The 23,807-nt window shown below is 39.8% G+C and overlaps 1 protein-coding gene across 1 annotated transcript; it reads left to right on the top strand.

Moving 5' to 3' along the window:
- The first annotated feature begins 19 nt into the window (after positions 1–19).
- On the top strand, positions 20–21,965 carry LOC145338037 (V-type proton ATPase subunit S1-like). The gene is made up of 10 exons (XM_080182811.1): positions 20–186; positions 3,002–3,137; positions 3,978–4,040; positions 5,081–5,274; positions 7,223–7,263; positions 9,871–9,953; positions 13,393–13,634; positions 15,112–15,162; positions 16,513–16,756; positions 20,271–21,965. Exons 1-10 carry the CDS (start codon positions 86–88, stop codon positions 20,493–20,495), a joined length of 1,380 nt encoding a protein of 459 aa, XP_080038937.1. The 5' UTR covers positions 20–85; the 3' UTR covers positions 20,496–21,965.
- Positions 21,966–23,807: the final 1,842 nt, after the last annotated feature.

Below are 23,807 nucleotides of genomic sequence, written 5' to 3' on the forward strand. Positions count from 1 at the left end.
TTTGCCGCGGGCTGGAGGCGGACGTTCTGATTTGGAACGCGGCGAGTGCGAAGATTCCATTCCAGCCGCTGCTCCCATCCATTCAATGGAAGCCTATCTGATACAGTGCTTGACAATTTCCATCCTCATTAGAGTCTCCCATACGGCTGATCAGACTGTGCCTGTTATAATGTGGTCCTCGGCAAAGTGAGTGAAGGTTTAAACTGTTTAACTTAAATAACATGTATTGCAACTATTTTATCACCATGCTTATACCTCTGCTTTGTGACTGTTGTAAACAAACAACAAGTAGTTTACTTTTGAGCTGCACAAGGAAAGAGTATTGAACACGGTACTTATTTACTCTAAATTTAACTGACAATAAATACAAAACGGGCAAGCTATTCTGCCCTGACCAGGGTTATCCAGGCTCGAAACGTTGCTGTATTCTCTCTCCTGTCAGACTGCTGAGATTTTTCAGCCTTTTTCCGTTTTTGTTTCAGATTCTAGCATCCGCAGCATTACTTTTATATTTATGCTATTCTACTAATAATTTCATCAGGAACCTTTCGTTGATTGGATTGTTCAACACGGAGTTCCTTCAGAACTAACTGTTTAGATTATCAATTTATTGTTGCACTGGAAGTCTTTCTGAAAGACAGCTATAAATGAGTTACGTACATCACCTCACCTTCATGAGCAGAAGGAAATTCAAATGATTTATTTTGTTTTCCCTTTTATGTCAACCCCTTTTTATTCCATACTCATTTTAAGTCGCTAACTCGCTTTTGCATCTCTTCAGTTCCAGTTGAAGCAGTTCTTAAATAAAACCGAAAACAATTGAAATGCCCCAGTATTTTAATCGATCTATAAATGCGGATTTGTATTTTTTTTGAGATGTTGGAATCTCTTTGTACCGCCAGCGTTTTATGTTCTAATTTCAGATTTCTAACATCTGCAGTTTTTTTCTTTGCTGTGCTAGATTTTAACTATTGGTTTTTTTGCTTGTGAAAGACGAAGTAGGTGTCCGATTGTTTATTAAATCAGGTGGTACACTGCGTTTCTTAACTGTGAGTTTAATCTGGATGCTGCATTGCACAGATGGGACTTTACCGATCATGTAGGCCAATGTGGCCATGTGATTCCTTTAATCTTGTATTAGACAATCTAGATCCTCCAATCAATCAGTGGCCGGACAGTGTTAGACAGTTCTATGTTCCCAGTTCATTTTGCTATTTGTTGCCAGTATAGTTAAGGTCAGGTAACGGTCCTGTTTGATAAGGGAACCCAATTGAATACTGGGAGGGAGAATTAATCTCCGACAATCCCACAAAACTAGCATTTGCAGTCTCTAATTATTATACTACTATGCCTTAAACTGCCAGTTTTTTTTTAATTACGGAGTAAAATTCTTAACCATTCGGTTCCAATCAAGTTATGCAACTTTACAGTAGTTGGATGCAGTGCAATTTGTTTAAAGACAAATGTTCAAACTCAAAATATACTGGGAATAAGTTTAAAAACATCCTTGAACTGTGATGCTATATTTGTGCGGCTTAATCATTTCCTTGGTTTCAGAAATTTTTTTTCCTGACCCCATGACCTGAAATCATAGAAACCCTACAGTGCAGAAAGAGGCCATTTGGCCCATCGAGTCTGCACCAACCACAATCCCACCCAAGCTCTAACCCCATATCCCTACACATTCACCCGCTAATCCCTCTAACCTACGCATCTCAGGACACTAAAGGACAATTTTAGCATGGCCAATCAACCTAACCCGCATATCTTTGGACTGTGGGAGGAAACCCACGCTGACACGAGGAGAATGTGCAAACTCTACACAGTGACCCAAGCTGGGAATTGAACCCTGGTCCCTGGCTCTGTGAAGCAGCAGTGCTAACCACTGTGCTACCATGCTGTCCTGCAGGAATGCAACCTGATCGCATTCTCCTTCAAACTATTATCAAGCAACATGTTGATAAATACCTTGCGAATAGTGTGCTGTTTTAAGAAGCAAACATCTTGTAAAGTTTGGGCATCTTCAGCAGTTCCTCCTGAAGATGGTTATTCAAAAATAATTAATCCATAGCTTTCTTTGCTGTGTAATACTTAACATCCCACTTCTTATAGTAAACGCAGTGTCCCCTCCCCTCCCCGTAGTGCATCGTATCGTTTCATACGTTTTGCAACAAACCTTCTGCTTGTGGGAACAATTGGCCTCTCGATTCCTGAGTTGAGGAGAGTGCAAACTGAGATTGCTGCTCCTAGGGTATTTCCAGTCTAACCAATCCATTTGCATGCGATAGTTAAAGTAACACCGATTGAAGTTTAAAGGAATTTGCAGTTACCCTATTTTCCAAAAATTAAACATCCAGTGGACGGAATATATGATTAACAAGCTTTTGATATTTTATCTTTCCCAACTTAATTCTATTCTACACACAGATAAAATGCTGCCTGCAGCTCGATATTTTAAGTACTGAATATTTTGCTAACTGGTAAATAGGTTTTAAAAAGCTCCATTTGATGTCACATCGTTAAATATCACAATCTATTTAGCCTCTTTTACTTGCCTAGCAGTTTTGCTCCCACTCAAATGTATTCAATCGCCCAGTGCAAATAGTTTTGAGTTTGAGTGTCAAAAGTAGGCTTACATTAACACTGCAATGAAGTTAGTGTGAAAATCCCCCAGTCGCATCACTCCAGCACCTGTCCAGGTACACTAAGGGAGAATTAGCATAGCCGATGCACCCAACCAGCATGTCTTTCGGACAGTGAGAGGAAACTGGAGGAAACCCATGCAGACATGGAACAAAGGTGCAAACTCCACACAGACAGTGACCCAAGGTGGGAATTGAACCCAAGTCCCTAGCACTGTGAGGCAGCAGTGCTAACTACAGTGCCATCCTGTAACAAAAAGCTAGGTTTCTAAATTGAACACAATTTTGAATAGTTATCTCATTCAGATTTTTTCATTTCAATTTTTAATGCAAACATGACTTCAATCAATTTAAAACAGGGCTCTGTGGAAGACGGTGTATGTTCCACATCAAGAGCACATTGGATCACACAAAGAAATGCTGGAGCTGTCCAGGTATCTCAATCCTGTACTCAACAGGGGTCCGAAGAAAGTAATACTTTTCTGGCAAGACAAGGTAATTGAGGCAAAATTATTTCAGTGAACCTATAGTTAAAGGTTTTAAAATATGTTTCCAGAAAGCTGGCAGGCAATATTGTTAAACTTGGAATATGTAAGATGGGTAAAGTTTGTGACCTATCTGGCTAGTCCAGAATCTGGGAAAGACTGTATCCCACAATAATTCTTAAATATGTTTCCTATAGGTAATACTGACAATTTTCCTACAGCATTGCTGCAATATTTACTAAAATGTAATTGGTTTAAAACAGCTATCAAAAATACAAACCTGAAATGTGAAAATTCACTGACAGATTCTGCTAAAATCTCCTCTGTGGTCCAGGATCATCCTGGAATGCAAAACTAAACATAGAAAAGTAGGAGGATGTGTGGGCTACTCGGTCCTTTAAGAATGTTCTGCCAGTCATTCTGATCATGGCTGATCATCCAACTCAGTTCAATCCCTGGCTTATTTTCTCTATTGAAAATCTTCTTCTTAATCCCCTCCACCCACATCTCCATCAAGTTTGAGAAGCTCGTGGAGTTCTTTGTCACTAAGATGGACACAATCTGATCAATATCCTTCCCTTCCAGTAGCCAACTTAATCAAACTTTGTGTTCCTCCTTATCCAAGCTCTGAGCTCACATTTTTCTCTATTTTCTCTCAGCCTGCCTCTGAGCTGAACTTGCCCACGAGACCCACTTCTTGTTAGTCTTATTAGCCATACTTGAAGCTAATTTACCCTGTACGTGTGTACTGTACAAAACGGTTGTGAGTACTGATTTAATCACATTGTATTTAAGGGAAAACTATGTTGAGTTAAATTAATACTGATGAACATTTTGATTGTATTTTCAGCTGAACATCCATGATATTGTCACTCTCGATGGCAGGCTGGTCCACACGTTTTCAAATATTCAGGTATGATGAAACTTTACTTCAGAGGTTAGAGGGATTAATGGGTGTAATATGGAGGGATATGGGGGTAGGGCCTGGGTGGGATGGTGTTCGGTGCAGACTCGATGGGCTGAAGGGCCTCTTTCTGCACTGTAGGGTTCTATGACATTCATGACTATACATTTCAAAATTATATATTTTAATTATTATAAGCAAATTAAATCTTATACAAAAACTTAACCCAAACTAACTATTGAAATTCAATGATTATAAACAATATTCAGAACTTAACTGGTATCTCGTAAAACCAATAAAAAATTAGTGTTCTTCAAAAAAAGAAACAGATCAAGAAAAATGATGAGTTCATTCATAGTAATGATAAAATAATAGACAGGACAGTACACATTTTTATATTCAGGCTTTGCATTCACAATACTGAATACTGTTCCACCATAGATGAGGAGGCCTGTATTTTAAGTTGTTTGTTTTCTCCTCCTTTCCTTACCTACACTGTTGCACAGTCAAATACTGTTTAAGTTCCAAAGATTATGATTTCTATAGGCTTCTTTATGATACTTTTATTGGATTGAAATTTAAATGAAAACATAACAGGCATAATTTTGTTATGAAAAGTGAAAGAATAGCTTGTATAGGTTTCCAGACTCTTCCTTCTTTGTCAAAAGACCTGGTTTTCATCTGCCTTTAGTGGAATAATAGTGGATAATTACCCTAAGTTCAGACCATTGCATCTCTGTCCAAATTCCAGTGGCAAAGATTGCAACAGTGTAATCTTTGGAGGAGCAGGGTGTAAGAAGTAACTTCTCTGCTGGAATAGCTAAGCCATACAACTGGCAAGGTACCAGGATGGATCACTGATTTCTGCCTGTAACGTCACTTTTGCAGGTGGTACCCTGTGACAATGATGGGTGCTGACAGAATCATTATTAGTAGTAGAGTAAAATAGCCCTATGAATTCCTTGCCTCCTCGGTGTTTTAAGAAAGATTGTAAATTAAAAGGAGATATTATTTTGTAAACTCAATTTTTATCCTTTCTTTGCCTGAAGAGTGCCCTGGATTCTTCCCCATCTTCTATTGTTTTACCAGCTGTAAACCAGCGTTGGACAAATCAGCTGCCTAGATACCTGCAAGAGAAGCTTGGGGAAAACCCAAAACATGTGGATTACTTATCTTTTCGGAATTCAGAACTGAGCAGCACAAAATCATCTCTACTAATAGTGAAATTACCATCAACACAAAGGTAAAATTAACTTGCATGTGTACTATAACAGTTGTTAACATACTGCCCATCTTCAGTTGGACTAAAAGGAAACTAGTGCCCAAATTTCTTTTCACTGAAGTCACATGAGCATGTTGTGGAATTATAAGAACATAAGAAATAGGAGCAGGAGTAGGCCATCTGGCCCTTCGAGCCTGCCCCACCGTTCAATAAGATCATGGCTGATCTGAAGTGGATCAGTTCCATTTTCCCGCTTACTCCCCATAACCCTTAATTCCCTTGTCTATCAAAAACCTATCTACCCGTGACTTAAATATATTCAGCGAGGTAGCCTCCGCCACTTCAACGGGCAGAGAATTCCAGAGATTCACCACCCTTTGAGTGAAGAAGTTCCTCCTCAACTCTGATCTAAACTGCCCTCCCCTTATCTTGAGGCTGTGCCCTCTAGTCCTGCTATCCTTTCCAAGCGGGAAGAATCTCTCTACCTTTAGCCTATCCATCCCCTTCATTATCTTATACATTTCTATAAGATCCCCCCTCATCCTTCTAAACTCCAACAAGTACAGACCTAGTCTATTTAGTCTGTCTTCATAGTCCAACCCTCTCATCTCCGGAGTGTATAATGAGTGTATAGTTTCCAAGTAAATCTGAATTCTTGCTGACCAGCGGTCTTCTTCTCATTGTTCTTGAAGATGAAGAACTGAAGCTGGGGCGTAGTTGCATGAGAGTGAAGCCCTCTTGTACCTTGATCAAGGGATTAATTGCGACAATAAATATAGACTTAACAGGATCTTTGACCACAAGAGGACCACAGTCAAGCTTGCCACAAGTCATACTGATGTTTCCATATACATGCATCTTATTTTTGCAGTAGTTGTACGATCAAGCTGATTTGACCTACACATTCCTAGGATATGAACAGAAAATCGTGTACACTTTCAACCACCCCAGTACAGATAGTTTGATTTTACACAGATCAAAAATAAAGTGTGAACTTCACAATCTCAGTAATGATCTAAATTCAACCAAGATCTCACCCCCCCACCCGCACGAGGAAATTGTTGGAGCAACCAAACTCAGCAGTAAGGCCTCTGCAAGCGGGCCGCAGTGACCGTTCCCTAAAGCTAGCTGAGGAAAAGGCTTCAGATCGCAGGCGCAAAAGTTCCCATTGTAAAGATCCACCCCTCTACCACCTTCACATGGTCTATCTCTGACACTTCTCTTCCCTTCCTTGACCTCTGTCTCCATTTCTGGTGATAACTGTCCACCAGTATCCACATCCCTGTAAGGACTCCATCCCGTTCTCTCAGTTTCTTCACCTCCGCCACACGTGTTCTGATGATGCCAAAAAAGAGTCTGGCAAAGAATCATCCAGACTCAAAACATTGGCTCTATTCTCTCACCACAGATGCTGTCAGACCTGCTGAGATTTTCCAGCATTTTCTGTTTTTGTTTCAGATTCCAGCATCCATAGTATTTTGCTTTAATCAATGGGAGATCAGTTAGTGAGAGTTTTATAGGCAAATTGTGGCCTTATTTTCCCATTTACAAAAACAATCACAATTGGTTGAATTTAGATGTTTGTGATCAGAACTCCCCACTCACCTGACGAAGGGGTAGAGCCCCAAAAGCTAGTGGCATTTGCTACCAAATAAACCTGTTGGACTTTAACCTGGTGTTGCAAGTTAAGGGTGCAGACGCCTGATGTTTAGGCAGAATTCACAGGCTCATTCAAAACATCAGATTTCTAAATCATATTTATAAAAACATAAAATAGCTGGCATGGCATTATAAAGTCAAAACCAATGTTGTAAATTTGAAACAGGCTGTCCATTTTTAAATGTTGTCACTGCTGTTCATCGTACTCAAGGACTGCTTGTATTTAATCAGAACACAAATTCAAGAGTGTAAGGGTTAAGGGGGCATAACTGGTTTATACTCAACTAAGATCTACGTTTTCCTTTCACAGGCCTGCAGTGACCCCAGATACCAAAGTCCTCGCTGATGATGGTAAGCTTTCAGGATGTTTTACACAGGATATTATTAAACTAGAAAGAATGCAGAAAATATTTACTGGGCTGCTACCTGGACTTGTTGGTTTGAGTAATATGGAGAGGCTGGATAGACTGGGACTTTTCCCTGGAGCATAGGAGACTTAGGGGTGATCTTATAGAGATCTATAAAATAATGAGGGGCATAGATCAGCTAGATAGTCAACATCTTTTCCCAAAGATAAGACAGTCTCAAACTATAGGGCATAGGTTTAAGGTGAGAGGGGAGATCTACCCCCTAAAAGGGTCCAGAGGGGCAGTTTTTTTCACAGAGGACGATGAGTGTCTGGAACAAGCTATCAGAGGTGGTAGTACAGGCAGGTACAATTTTGGCTTTAAAAAGCATTTAGACAGTTACGTGGGTAAGATAGACATAGAGGGATGTGGGCCAAACTGAGCAATTGGAACTAGCATAATGGTTTAAAATAAAGGGCAGCATAGACAAGTTGGGCTGAAGGGCCTGTTCCTATGCTGTAAACCTCTATGACTCTGTGAATGCTATTACAATTGTAGACTTTCAAAAGTTTAAATGAAAGATATCTATATTAATGAGGAATACTGCATCTAGGTAGCCTAATTGCAGAATTCTGTCTTGGTTTGAAGTGATCTAAGAAGTGTTTAAAAATAAGATACAATTATTGCTTCTATTTTAAATAGAATCAGTTTCATTCTGTGGGGGGAAATAGTGAACATTACAATGTGTTCCTAGACAACAGCAAACATCAAAAACAGAAGTTTAGAACTGATACTTCAAAAATATTTAAACCATCGAATAATGGACAGCTTGCTCAAAAAGCCTTTGTTTAATTTCCTTGCTTAATTTTTTCCACCGATAATCTAGTCCCCACTTTTTTCCAAACATCTTTGGGCCGTAGCTTCTGAACTCCCCAGTATCATTATTGGGATGATACCCCAAAGGTGGCGCAGTGGTTAGCACTGCTGCCTCACAGTGCCAGGGGTCCGGGTTCAATTCCCGGCTTGGGTGACTGTGTGGAGTTTCCACGTTCTCCCCATGCCTGTGTGGATTTCCTCTGGGTGCTCTGGTTTTCTCCTACAGTCCAAAAAATGTGCAGGTTAGGTAGATTGGCCACGTTAAATTGCCGCTTAGTTTCCCATTAGATGCATTAGCAGTGTAAATGTGTGGGGTTACAGGGATAGGGCCTGAATAAGATATTCTGTCAGATGGTGCAGACCTGATGCGCTGAATGGCCTTGTAGAGATTGTATGATTCCATGAGCTGGGGATCCTATTCAGAAATTCCCAATGGACCTTTAAACTTACCTGGTTTACAGCAGCTAGTGCTGTTTTTTAAAAAAAGGCACAGCCTCCTTCCCTTCGACTCATCTGCACTTTGACACTAGGCCCCAGGGACATGCTGTGCTGCCTGGATTTCATGATGTGGGTTTGCCGGCGTTGGACTGGCGTAAACACAGTAAAAAGTCTGACAACACCAGGTATCAGTGCTCCTTCCACTCACATTGTCAGCCACTTCAGGTCTTGAACAGCAGGTTAGGTGTAGGGATTCGCATTCTAATCAGTAATCTCTAAACTGTCTGTGCTTTATATGCTCTGTCTGAGGCCAGAACTCTCCATTCACCTGATGAAGAGGGAAACCTCGAAAGCTTGTGAGTCTATTATCAAATAAATCGGTTGGACTAAAACCTGGTGTTGTCAGACTTTTTACTGCCTGGATTTCGCCAGGCCTGAATTGAAATGTCAGGCAAGAGAAGGTAGGACCACAATTCAGGTAAGAAATTGGACACTGAGTAGCAAGCTAACACTGATAGTCACTCTGAGGAAGTTCAGGCCCAATCAACTCCTTAATGGGTTTGGTTTCATTATTGATGTGTTTGCTTTGGTGGCATGGAAGTAAGCGTGGCTAGACTATTCTACCGAGGTGGCAGGGCATGGGATGAATTCATCCTGTCCTTATTCAGCATCCCCACTTTCAGCCAAGGTGTGGTGAGAGTGCTGATTTTCCTCTCTTTTGTGTCAAAGAGCAGGGTCCAACAGTCGTGCCCGACTGTGCCTGAGGTACAGGCTGAGGCACCGGTACCTAAATAAGCATCAGTATTGACCTTCCCAGTTTGTAAAACTGAGTTCCGCATTGGATAACATCATTGAATAATCTGGGAAGCGATCCCATTTACATGTCCAAGCGCAGCAACACACTTCATAAATAACCTTGGATGATATCTGGAATTATATCATTGACCAAACAAAAATGATAATCGTTTGATTCCTAATACCTGCTTCGACTGCAGTCAATATTAGTTGAGCTAACTAAACAATAATGCAAATAAACATTTGGATCCCTCTGCAGCAAGGGAGGTGTTGATGCAGGAATTATATTGTGGTTGTATAGGACAGGTTCAGTGGAGGCCAGCTTATCTTTTTCATACATTTTGTATCACAAGTTGCTCCGCTAAAGTAGAGAGAGGTGAATATTGTAAGAGCATTTGCTTACCTAATTATGAATGAATTGTCATATTATAAAGAGCATGTGTATCTTGCTGTTGAGCCACAGAATTTGGAATTTACTAAAGAGTACCTTATTTTTCAACAGATGTCATTAAACTGGTCGTCAATGCCTTAAAAGCAAACAACATTCCTTACACAGCTATTTACACAGCCAGCAGGAGTTCACAGGTACTAGATATTAAAGCCACTGCAACACTTTTTTTGCATTATCCTAGTTAATTAGACTTGTGTGATATTAAACATTTTTCTGTGCCATGGATAGTTACAGTGTTTGTTCAATCCCATTATGCTCCAGGTACTAAACTTATTAACTTAGCCATACAATTTTGGGAAAATACTAAGATGAGAGTATACAGACATTCCCTTGGGAGAGAACTGAAAGAAGTTTTATTTTTCTGCTCTGTTTCTCCATGCCTCCGAGTGATTGGCTTCAGAGTGGAACTGGCCAATACCAGACAGCTGGTTGGCCATTCGACACTCGGAAAAGCTCAGAGTCTCCATGAAGGTTGCCGGGGGAGAAAACAACTAAAAAAAGTCACACGCTCAGCAAAAAGAAAATGGACACACCAGCACACTGAGGTGCATGTCCACCACAAAATACAAACCCATGTGTTAAGACCAAATTTGAAGAGTTCCCCAGTCATTCCCAGACCAGCACTGACACAGTTCACAAGACAATTTTGCATAAAGGGAAAAATCCAGCAATTCTGGTTGGCCTGTCACTTCCAAGCATGAGGATGTCGTACATTGCAGTGACTTGGAAATATTTTTTGAAAATAGGATCTTAAAAAACTTCAAATACAGTGTAAATCCAAGCTGATTCGAAGAGTTAAACTTCCAACACGTGCTCAAATCTGAAGTGTTTGTAAAATGTTAGAAGTCTTAACCTCATATATTGGAATTAATTTATTTCCTAAAGATACGTGTTTGCTTAAGTGACATGGAAGATCCCATGCCCTTGTAAAGTTAAAATTCTTTTCACTGAACACTATAACACTATTTGGCTGCTTACCTCCGTTGCTGTATACAACACAGCCACTACAGTTATTTATGAAGCAAGTTTCTAAGTTCCAAAAGGTAAATGTTTGGGACATTATGGACAGGTATATAAAAAGTAACTTTAATATTGAACAGAGTTCCTCTGTTTTATTACTGTAAATGTAGCAGGCTACCTTTGTAGAGAAATGTTTAGCTAATACATTCATCCATATTATTAAAAGCTGATCTTTGTACTCATGATGCAATAGAATGTGTGTTTGTAGTGTACATAACATAAGAACATAAGAAATAGGAGCAGGAGTAGGCCATCTAGCCCTTCGAGCCTGCCCCGCCATTCAATAAGACCATGGCTGATCTGTCGTGGCTCAGTTCCACTTTCCTGCTCTCTCCCCATAACCCTTAATCCCCTCTCTTATCAAAAACCCATCAACCCGCGTCTTAAAAATATTTAGCGAGGTAGCCGCCACCACTTCAACGGGCAGAGAATTCCAGAGATTCACCACCCTTTGAGTGAAGAAGTTCCTCCTCAACTCCGTTCTAAACCGCCCCCCCCTTTATCTTGAGGCTGTGCCCCCTAGTCCTACTGTCTTTTTTGAGCGGGAAGAGTCTCTCCACCTCTATCCTATCCATCCCATTCATCATCTTATACGTCTCAATGAGATCTCCCCTCATTCTTCTAAACTCTAACGAGTACAAGCCTAGTTTATTCAGCCTCTCCTCATAGCTCAACCCCCTCAACTCCGGCATCAGCCTAGTAAACCTCCTCTGCACTCCCTCCAAGGCCAAAATATCTTTGCGCAGGTGCGGCGCCCAAAACTGCACACAGTACTCCAGCTGCGGCCTCACCAATGCCCTATACAGCTGCAGCAAGACCTCCCTACTTTTATATTCAATCCCCCTTGCGATGAAGGCCAGCATCCCATTCGCCTTCCTGACCACCTGCTGCACCTGCAAGCTGGGTTTTTGCGACTCATGCACAAGGACCCCGAGGTCCCTCTGTACCGTCGCCTGCTGCAGTTTTTCACCACGTAAGTAATAGTCCTTCCTACCATTATTCCTACCAAAGTGGACCACCTCACACTTGCCAACATTAAATTCCATTTGCCATTTCCTGGCCCATTCACCCAGCCTATCTAGATCCTTCTGCAGACTCTCCACACCCTCCGCACAATTTGCCGTTCCCCCAATCTTGGTGTCATCAGCAAATTTCGACACCCTACACTCGGTTCCCTCCTCCAGATCATCTATATAAATGGTAAAAAGCTGAGGCCCCAGCACCGACCCCTGGGGCACTCCACTAGTCACCATCCACCAATCCGAATAGCACCCGTTGACCCCCACTCTCTGCCTCCTATTTGACAACCAATCCTCTATCCACGCTAACACCTTACCCCCAACTCCATATCCCTCGACCTTCTGCAATAACCTCTTGTGAGGTACTTTGTCAAACGCCTTCTGAAAATCCAGAAAGACCACAGCCACCGGCTCTCCTCTATCCACCGCCCTAGACACATCCTCATAGAACTCCAGTAAATTTTATAACATGATCTGATGTTACATTGCAGGCTGGTTGATTTAACATTTATGGTACAGTAATTCTGAAATTGTTAATAAAATTATGAAGTATCTAGATGGAAAGCATATTTATAAACAGCCAGCATATATTTCAGAAAGGAATATTATGCATGATAAACCTAATAAGACTCCTCTGAATGGGGATAAGACTATGAATGTGGTTTACGGTCTTTCAGAAAACGTTTGACAAAGTAGTGCACAAGATATTACTAAAGATTAAAGTGTATAACGTTGGGGAAATTGGGAGAAAATCCTGTTAAAAGATTGGAAACAGGGAGGATTTGAGGAAAGAATGTTTGGTAATGGTTTCTGATGTCTACATAGTTCTGTACAACACAGACTAAATTCCTGTGTTATATCACTTTCCACAAGAACAATATTCCAAAACCCATGGGAATTCCTGAAGTCCAGTGCCACCCTAAAGAGTCTCCAGTGGTTGAGGGCATCTAGAATGCAGGACATAACCACAAGATTAAATGTGACAGAGAGCAGGTCAGATGTCTTAACGCAGCAGGTTTTGTGAGGCAGTGCATTTCATGAGCAGTGTTCATGATTTGATCAAAAACCACATCAACGTTTATGATCAGATGAGATAAGTGGTTCAAAGAAAGGGAGTAAAAAGATCTGGGAAGGGATGGGGTGGTATACGCTCAAGTGGAGGATAGTCTATCTGCTGAACAATTGGTTCCTGTTTTGTAATTTTATGCAACAAGCAATGCCTGTCATGTTACTGGTGGACCAATTACCTCTTGAAAAACATTCAGAATTTAATATCCATATTGTCAGATCTTGAAATAGCATTTGCTTTGATAGAGTGAGACACCAAAGTAAAGCTAAAATAATATAATTCAGGCGATTTTTTTTTTCATCTTTCAATATAGTACGTATATTTGTATCAGTATTCTGTTTTCACTGCAATATCAGCAGATCTTTTAGTCTGAGTTCTTCTGCTGAAACAATGAATAAGGTTCACTGAGTAACTGTCTTAACATATATTACTAGCAATTCAATTCTGATACCTATGATTTTACAGGTGGCTAGAGATACTAACCATGAAGTCATGAATACAGGTAGACAGCTTCTGCAAGTACCAAGCTGGAACCAGTACCCTCCCATAAATGTTACAGATGGTGAAATACCCTGCATTCTCTTCATTGCCAAGAAGGTGACACTCCGATTTGGAGACCAGTTTGAGATAGATTTGACAAACAGAACTTTTGGGAGCGCTGCCAAAGTTAATACCAGGGACTCAACATGTACAGCGGATAAAGCAACGTAAGTCATAATAAATTCACAATCTTTTACCTTTGGACACTTTACGTCATCATTAGAATGTTTTTAAGAATGAAATTTGTTGGAAATAGATTAGAAATGATTGGCTGTAAAGACATTTGATTAGTTCATTTTTATGGAGTAAGTAGTGTAATGAACACTATCTACCTATGATCTCTGAGAATCATACAAGTGATAATAAGGCAAAGGAAATAAAATGGTTTCCTTTTCATTGACTTTGAAATTAGATTCGCTGGTTATAATTCTGTTCTCAGTGGGATACAAATCCACATCACAAAATGGATTATAGTTCAGCATTAAATTTTAATTATAGTCAATGAGACCACTAAGATATGATTTGGAGAATGTGAATGGGGAGATTGGAAAAGTAATTTTAAATAAGTCTGTATTATTTGTTCCTTTGGCTTTAAGGTTCAAATAGTGTCATTTGATCATAAATTGGTACTTGTATTTAAATTTCAGGTGGCCTCACATTTAAGAGGCCTGGGTTTCCAATGGCATCTATGTTCTGCAATAAAAGATTGATTCCTGTGCAAGTAGTCTTTTTACATTTTAGCAGATGGAATTCTGTTTTTTAATATCATAAAATTTGTGTACCTGATTGTATTTATCACAAAATAATGCAAGATATCACAACAGCAAATCAAAAATAAGGTTAAGCAAGACATTTGACTTTGAAATGGGGGAATAATTAATGAATGCTAGCTAAACGTTCGCTTTATTTGGTGCAGTAGCTTTGGAGCAGCAAATAATTTTTGCTACAAAAATTAGTGAGTGTGGAAAAAGTTACAAAAAGGGAAAGCTCTTTGAACATAGAAATATGATGAAGCTGATGATGGTGTATTTTGAGTGCTTTATGTAGGACATTGAACAAAATTAGAAAGCCGTTGTCTCAAAAGATTGATTAACAGTTTGAGGCAGTCAGGCAAGATAATGTGATGGTATAGAATGATGTGATGGTATAGGAAGATGTGACATCAAGAACTGATCCATTGCACGCTTGTAGAGATTGGAATGTATGGAATGCATGGGATGTGGAAAAGGGCTGGAGGTGAGGTGGGAGGAGACAGGAAACAAAAGGCATACCTGAAGTTAGCTCTGATAAAGGATCATCCAGACTCGCAATGTTGGCTCTATCCTCTCTTTACAGGTGCTGTCAGACCCGCTGAGATTTTCCAGCATTTTCTGTTGTGTTTCAGATTCCAGCATCCATAGTAATTTGCCTTTACCTGAAGATTGATTGATCTTGATAATGAATACAAATCATGGAAAATGTTGCTTTGTCTATCAGTGTCATTCCCTAGTCTGGTATGCACTTAAATGCATTTTAAGAATATACAACATGTACACTAATGAATATTGTCTGAATTTGCCCTTTTGAAATGTAAGCCTTGTTTCCATCCATATGACATGGAATACAGGGCTTTTTAAAATTATACTTCTATTTTATCACATTCAGGCTTTCCTTGAACTATGGTGATGTTGGAAACCTAAAGCAACTTGTCCTTAGGTAAGGATTATTACTTAGGAGCTTAGTATTCTTAACATTCCTCCTAAGTCCAAACAAGCTTCTGCTGAATTGCAATCTGTTCCATAATCTAGTATATTGCTCTTCTCTCTTGCATTCCATCTGTTTCAAATAACATATTAAACGATAGTTTTTTTGTCATATCATAAGGATCCATTACAGACACACAAATTTAGAGGGAATAAAGGAAAGATGCATTTGTGTGAGATCAAAAGTATAAACAATCAATTTCAAAGAACATCTAATCATGCTCTTGAACAACCTTTAATCCAGATTACGTATCAACAATGTCTTAATTAAAGCAAAGAGACTAGGATGACAGGCTGATTAACTGGTTAGAATATGCTAAGTGAGATGGAAGAAATATTTTTAATTTTTAACTTTAAGTTTATTTATTAGTCAGAAGTAGCTTACATTAACACTGCAATGAAGTTACTGCGAAAATCTCCTAGTCGCCACAGTCCAGTGCCTATTTGGGTATACTGAGGGAGAATTTAGCATGGCCAATCCACGTGACCAGCACATTTTTTGGATTGGGGGAGGAAACTGGAACACCTGAAGGAAGCCTATGCAGACACAGGGAGAACATGCAGATTCCACACAGACCTAAGCTAGGAATCGAACTGGAGTCCCTGGCGCTGTGAGGTAGTGCTAATCAATGTGCCGCTTCAGACTATTAATTTTTGGGGAGATAATTATTAGTGTTTCAATGCAATACATCATCCTGGACATTTCATGATCTACATCTATGTTTATTAATAATGCTAGTCAGCCTTTTAGCTCAAATGTGAGGTGGGGATGCATTTGAATCTTGGATTTATGTGAACCTTTGTCAGAATGCAAGAGAGAGAGCACCTCCCATATTTCAGTGGTGCATTTATGTGTCTAAACATGCCAGTGAGCCTGGCTTCTGAGCACTCAGAACCACAGTATAATTTTAATATTGCCATGTAGATATCCATTCATATCATGCATCAGCACAATGTACACTGTCAAAAAGAAACACTAAATAAAACACCTAATTAAGTTAACAGTACTTATCCCTCAGTTGTTGTTAGAGTTTGTATCATTTTCAACCTCAACTGAATTCCTTGATCAGTTTACTGCCTTATATAGGTGTTCTTTTTTATTATTCCAAAATATTGATTATCTAATCACGATTAACAACTTGCACCAAAGCAACATTGGTATAAATTAACATAGCTCTTATTTGCCCCACTATGGCTACTTAATGCTATTAATGATGATTTTGATTTGTATAAGAAAATTTTAATATTTGAAATGTTTTGCATGCCTGCCTTAAATGTTAATTCTTTTGTTGCCTAATTGTAGGCTTGAAATGTCAAATAATTACCACAGAACCTCTACTCAGAACTGGTTTAGCCTAGATTTTGTGCAGATCTTCCACAACCATTCTTTACAAGCCATGTTCAATGCATCCAAAATCTATGCTCCAGTTACAAATTCATACCACTGTCAGTACATCAGCAGCCTGCAGAAACACGAAGCATTACTGGTGCCCAGATCCAAAGAGGACACTACAAGATTCTGGCATATCACCTTTGTGGAGTTTCAGGTATAGTTCATGTCAATTAAGCAAAACTAGCTTGAAATATTGATAGTCATTCCACCAAGTGTTGACCATTGAAACCCTTTTTCATGGCCAGTAAAGGTAACTGGACAAAGAGCCAGAGACACAAGTGAAATTCTGTCCCAATTGCAACTTTATTACTTGATTTGTGGATACAGTTTAAACAGAATCTCAAAAACATGGACAACTAATATAATCATACTATGTACGCACTCACGCTAGTATATAACTCAGTCACCCCAGAGAAACGGGTATTACCCTTTCTGAGGTAGTTGGCAAAGCCACTTTGATGTAAGGCTTGTCCTCTTGCTTGTAGCTTGGGGGTGGTCCTTGCGAAGGTTAGTCTGCCATTATTGCTGACGATCCATTGAAGCACCAGTCCTTTTATTCACTTCTCAGGCCTGAAAAATAGCTTGAGTCAACCGCAAGCTACTGACTGTTGGTCGCAGATGTGACAATCACTACCTGCCATTTGTTAAAACATGACCTCATTTTGTGATGATCTCTTTTGTTAGTCGCTTATTCTATTATTGGCCTGACTTTACAGGTGGGATTTTATGGCCTCGCTTGAGCGAGACCAGAAGTCTCTGCCCAAGGTCAGCGGATATTTCTATTGTCTGCCCCTCAGCTGTTCTGATTCCGTGGTGGGCAGGACGGTAGAATTCTGGCTCACAACTGTGGTCAGAACTGCTTACTTCTGTATTCCTGTGAGGCATGTCTTGAAGCTAGCATATCATTTTGACCGTTATTCCTATAATACTCTGAATTAGGGCCTTTGCTGTAGGGCATATGGCTATAAGAGAAAAGTTCAAACTTAAGCTATTCCATGGAAATGCATCGTTGTATTTGCTCCAAAACGTTATCAGTCAGTCCACTGCTTAAGTCCAAGTCAATGCCTGTAACAGTCAAGACTTTAATGCCCCCCCACCTCATCCTCTGGTACGATTTTGGAGGTGGGGGAGAATTTAGTTGGGTGGTAGGGTGAGAAACCCATCACCTTACTGGCTCCACCCAATAAAGTCCAGGGCAGGAAGGCTTGTGAGTGGCCTTAGAACGCCTTTACAGATGTTGTAGTGGTTAGTCACTGGAGTAGTAATCCAGAGCCTTGGGCTATTACTCTAGGAATGCAGTTTCAAATCCACCCATGGTTGCTGGTGGAATTTAAATTCAATTAATACATTTGGAATTAATGGTGACTATAAAACCATTGTTGTCATTAAAAACCCATCTGGTTCACTAAGATCTTTTAGTGAAGGAAATCTGCAAGTGTTGCCTGGTCTGGCCTACATGTGACTCCAGATTCGCAGCAAAAGGTGTTGACCCTTAAATGTCCTCTGAATGGCCTGGGAAGCCACTCAGATGTATAAAATCACCATGAAGTCTAAAAGTAATGAAACTGGACTGATCACCTAGCATTGATCTTGGCACAGCAAATGACAATGGTAGATCTTGTGGAGTCCATTTTTAAAAATTCATTCATGGCATGTGGACATTGCTGGTTAGATCAGCGTTTACTGTCATTTCTAATTGTACTTGAAGATGGTGTGAGCTACATTCTTGAATTGCAGCAGTCCATGTAGTATGGGTGCACCGACAATGCCATTAGGGAGGGAGTTCCAGGATTTTGACCCAGCAACTGTGAAGGAACGGCAATGTATTCCCAAGTCAGGATGATATGGGTTTTCTCCGGGTGCTCCGGTTTCCTCCCACACCCCAAAGATGTGCTGTTAGGCTGATTGGCAGGAATAAATTGTCCCTAAATCAGATTCCCTCAATCTGGATGGCCATAAAACATTAGACAGGGGTCGTGGGTGGAGAGGGGGACTGGTGGTGTTGAGATGGCGGCGCGGGCTCGTTGGGCCTGTTTCCCGGGCTGATTTTCTTCTTTGTTATATGTGGTTTAGAGGGGAACTTCCAGGTGGCAGTGTTCCCATGATTCTGCTGCCCTTGTCCTTTTAAATGGTAATGCTCGTGGGTTTGGAAGGTGCTTGAGGAGCCTTGGTGAGTTCCTGTAATGCATCTTATAGATGGTGTACACTGTTGCCACAGCATCAGTGATGGAGGAAGTGATAGTGGAGAGAATGCCAATCAAGTGGATTTATTTGTCCTGGATGGTGTTGAACTTCTTGAGTGTTGTTGGAGCTGCACTCACCCAGACAAGGGGAGAGTTTTTCATCACATTTGTGACTTGCGCCTTGTAGATGGTGGACAGGTTTGGGGGAGTTAGTTGGTGAGTTACTCACTACAGGATTTCTAGCCTCTGACCTGCTGTTATAGCCATAGTAGTTATATGGCTAGTCCAATTCAGTATCTGGTCAATGGTAATCCCCAGGATGTCCTTAATAACATCTGGGAGCTTGTGTAAAATTCGGGAGAGCTAACCAACCGACTAGTCAAGCAATAACCTAACATACTGACCCAGACACCAGTATCATGGGTTCTGTCGTATCCCACTAGCAGGACAGAACCATCAGAGGCGGCAGCAGCACAATGATATATAATTGAGAGGGAGTTGCCTTGGGAGGCTTCGTCATCAACTCTGGACCCCATCAAGTCAAAACATGGACAAGGACAGCTCCTGTTGATTACTATATACCATCTCCCTCCCCACCAACACCCACCCCGCCATCATCATTTGATGAATCATTACTCTTATATGTTGAACACCAATAGGAAGAAGCAATGAGTGTGACTAGGTACACAATGTGATCTGGGTGGGGGGACTTCAATGTCCGTCAAGAATGGCTCAGCAGTGCTGCTACTGATTGAGCTGGCCAGGTCCAAAGGAACATGGCTAGAAGATAACAAATATATTTTCCCATCCATTCAAGTTGTATTCTGCTCAGTCAGCAGAGTTGGTTCAGTAATGAAAACACAGAAAATGCTGGAAAATCTCTGCAAGTCTGACAACATCTGTGGAGAGAGAATAGAGCTAATGTTTCGAGTCTGGATGAAGGGTCAGACCTGCTTATACTTTCCAGCATTTTCTGTTTTTGTTTCCAATTCCAGCATTCGCAGTACTTTGCCTTTACCTTAAAGTTGATTCAATGATGCACATCTTTATAGTCTTGTCAATGCAGCCATTTTACTCCACCTAGTGAGATGTGCATGAATAACATGAGAAGGCATATGTGTTGCAGTGTGTACAAATGCCAATAAACAATTTGCTTTTAAATCTAGGTCCTTTTCAGAACTTTGTCTTACTGCTCTGGGACATGTTTGTATATAGATGTATTTGGTGTGTCTGGACACATAGATGAATTGGGGCGTTCAATACACTAGTACTGTAGTATTATGCTATACATTACATTGAGGAAAAAACTGTGTACAGTTTTATATTTTATTCTTACTACTAGTATTAATTATATTTGATATAAATAGCTTATTTTCTTATTATTATTTACATTTGATTAATATAAATAATAGCTTAAATAGATTCAAGGTTTTATTGTGAATGTAGTGACAGAAAGGTAATTTTTGCTTTTTGGTATCTCTGCAGATTCAAGGCTTTAATATTAAAGCCGGACAGTTTGCCTCTGCCAGAGACTGTGTCTCATTCTTCACACCAGCTGTCTTGATGGGCCTTGTAACTTCTCTCATACTTGTGTTAGTTCTTGCTTATGCGGGGCATATGCTGATCCACTTAAAAAGAATGGAAGAATATAATGAATCCAAAGGCATTGTTTACAGTCCTAAGATGGAAGAGCGTCATTATACAGAATAATTACCACCAAGACTGCCCAAAATCGCAAGTTCTTTACCCTGCATTTTCCCCACCATATTACATGAAAAATCAGGCAATTTTTCAGCAGCTGGATGAGAATAACTACACTTTCCAGCTCATCAAATTGTGCCAGGTTTGAGCCATGACACATTTTCTAGTGGGTTAATCCATTGCTAATAGGAGCATCTACCTTAAACAAACAGAAACTTTATTTAATATTATGCTGGCAGCAGGTTGGTCCAATACATCACTTCCTATAGTTCTGGCATGTAGGGTTCCTAATGTAAAGAATATCCTTTGGAGTGGGTGCTAGATTGCTGATAGTATTCAAAAGATCATGAGAAAGGCAGCATATATTAAGATCAGTATATTTTAGCTATTTTAAATTATTTTTCCTGTTGACAGTTAAGACTTTCATGATGAGCCTTGTGTCAGCAGTTGTGACACCTTACTCAAGCACCATCACAGGCACCAAAAGGTTTCCCAATTGGAAATACCTTGTCTATGTTTGGAGGAAGATGTAGCTCTAGAGGGATCTGAGCAGAACAGGCCGTGTATGTTTTTTCTACCAATTCACTCCTTAGCAGTCAGAAGCAGAAAACCCGGGTATTTCCTTCCTCTGTAACTCCAGCACTAAGACAAATAATGCTAACTTAGCACAGACAAGAAATAAACTCTGCATTGAGCCCCATCGCTTTGCACTACTCATAGAAACCAGCCATTTTTAAAAAATGGAAATATAGAAGCTTCAAGTGAGCCTGCTTGATAAAACATCTTCAGTCACTGTCTGCAAAAATATATTCAGTTCTCACAGTAGGCATCAACTTTCGGGAAACCTAGTCCAAGTAGTCGTACTATTAATAATCACTCATCACCTTTAGTGGTCCTCCCAACTGTACAATTAGAACCCAAGAACAAAATCATACACACAACACCCCCCTCCTGGCTCCCATGTTAGCTGGGATTTTTTAACAGTTGACTCTCCTCAAATTCCATCCCTCCATCAAATCTGTTACATAGAACATTACAGCACAGTACAGGCCCTTCATCCCTCGATGTTGTGCCGACCTGTGAAACCAATCTAAAGCCCATCTAACCTCCACTGTTCCAATATCATCCAAATGTTTATCCAATGACCATTTAAATGCCCTTTAGATGTTACCACCATCTCTCTCAGATCCTGCAAATTATCACACCATTTCCAGCCTCCCTTTCCCTTCCAAAGTCACTGAATGTGTTGTTGCCCTCCACATTTGTAGCCATCTTTCCCAGAACTCTATGTCTGAATCCTTCCAATCACGATGATTGTTCAAATGAGGAACATTTTTAATACAAAAATTAACTATGTATTTTCTTAAAAATAAGTTTGTGTAAAAATAAAATGCAATACACCTTTACAGATACTTGATTTGTTCTGTAACTGTTTTGTAAAATTACCTATTGCTTTTTTCAATAAAAAAGAAAGTTAGACAAGTAAAATTTCTGGAGTGTGCTTTGTTGAACTGCTTCAAATCGTAAATCTCTAAAGGGTCCAGAATGAATTTTGCAATGTTTGTGGTTTTACATCATTCATTTTGATATTGGAAGTATTAAAAACCAAATTTTCCAGTTTGATGTCGTTCCTATTTGCCACTTCATCTCCAGAAATGTTTGAATGTGGTCACATCATAAGTAAATGCAGAATGGAAATAATAAAAATAAAATGTTGGAACCTCATTTTATCGCACAAACATCAATAAATTAAAACAGCAAGTGCAGATCTAACAGAATTATCTTGATGGGAAGAATATGTTGTTTTACCTTAAACTCCCAAGGCCTTTTTGTACCAGGGCATGCTCCAAGGCAAACAGGAAATCACTGTAAAGAAGTTGGATCAGGAATTTAAGTAACTAATTAACCAATTAATTGAATCCTTAACCCAGAATTATGATTTTAAATGCCAATACTTCTGGAGCTGTGAAGAATTTGCCTGGGTCGATAAGGTTACCCCTGTTGGGGAATCATCAATCAGTTAAACTGACAGGCTAGAGTTTTTAAATATGATATTGTAAATTTCCAACCTTTACAGCCTCTTGCAAATTGGTTTACCCATACAAAAGTGTTTGTGCACCCAATCCCCCATCGCAGCTCAAATCTTCATCCATTCAAGGTATTGGTCCCAAAATAGGAAAGATTTCTATTGAGTTTCATTTTAAAATATGTGCTTATAATCTTCAAGAGATTACAAATGAGGATAAGAGCCCGAGAGTAAATGTTTGACTTCCGATTGAATTTGAAAATCCACAGTATAGATTGGGGGAGGTGTGTGGCCAGTCAGCTGGTGAGCTTCTTCATAGATTAATGCTTTGCAGGTTTTAATTTGTTGAAACAGAAAAATATATATATTTGGGTTCAAGGTTAAAGGTGCATCAGGCTTCTTTGTGAAGAGTGAATAAGCTCAAAGCCAAGCTGTTAAGCATCATGCTGGCACTTGCATAACAATTACATGCTGGGTAAAGTTAAGACTCTGCCTGCTGTGGTATTGGAAATTTTTGTTTATGATGACTGCATTCAAGGACTTTTTTTTCTGTTTGGGGTGTGATTTTTGATGGATGTCGCTGCTCAGGAGAGATAGGAAAGGAGTTGGGAGAGATTTTCATATCTTGAAGAGCAAAGCTCGGATGTACAACAGGCAAGTAATTTTGCAATGGCTGGAAATGATCTAATTCACTCCCATCATAAAGTATGTTTGCCATTTGCAGTTTCCTCTTTTGCGATAATTCATGGGAAAGTAACCACTGCAACATTACTGCATAGCTGCTGCGCTGCCTATGTGAGTGTGTCACTGCTTTGCAGAAAATAAATAAATCGAAAGCCCACAGAAAATATCGGAGATTGAAATAGTTGCGAGAAGACACGGTTGAATGAACAGACCATCAAATGATTTTGCATCACCTCCCTAAATGTTTCCTTCTTTCTGTTTCACACCGCATTTTTTAAACAGAACAAAAAGCAGTTTAACCCTTTGTAGTCCCTTTTGTTGCGATGAACAAAAATGCAAGCATCTTGATCAGTATCTTTTCTACCTTTTTTGATTTTATTATTGTCATATGTATTAGCATACAATGAATAGTATTGTCTTGCATGCAATACAGACAAAATATACCATCCACAGAGAAGAAAACGAGAGAATGCATAATGTAGTGTTACAGTCATAGCTAGGTGTAGAGAAAGATCAACTTAATGCAAGGTAAGTACATTCAAAAGTCTATGAACAGCTATGTTGATTTGCATTTATTCATTGTTTTCTCCATATCCTAGAGATGCACAAAT

The sequence above is a fragment of the Carcharhinus amblyrhynchos genome, chromosome 3 (genome assembly GCF_965287045.1).
Source record: "Carcharhinus amblyrhynchos chromosome 3, sCarAmb.v2.hapA, whole genome shotgun sequence".
NCBI lineage: Eukaryota > Metazoa > Chordata > Chondrichthyes > Carcharhiniformes > Carcharhinidae > Carcharhinus > Carcharhinus amblyrhynchos.

Coding starts and splice junctions, on each gene's coding strand:
- LOC145338037 (XM_080182811.1), top strand. CDS start 86: ATGGAAGCCTATCTGATACAGTGCTTGACAATTTCCATCCTCATTAGA. Junction 13,635..15,111: donor TGTACAGCGGATAAAGCAAC/GTAAGTCATAAT, acceptor TATCACATTCAG/GCTTTCCTTGAACTATGGTG. Junction 16,757..20,270: donor TCACCTTTGTGGAGTTTCAG/GTATAGTTCATG, acceptor GTATCTCTGCAG/ATTCAAGGCTTTAATATTAA.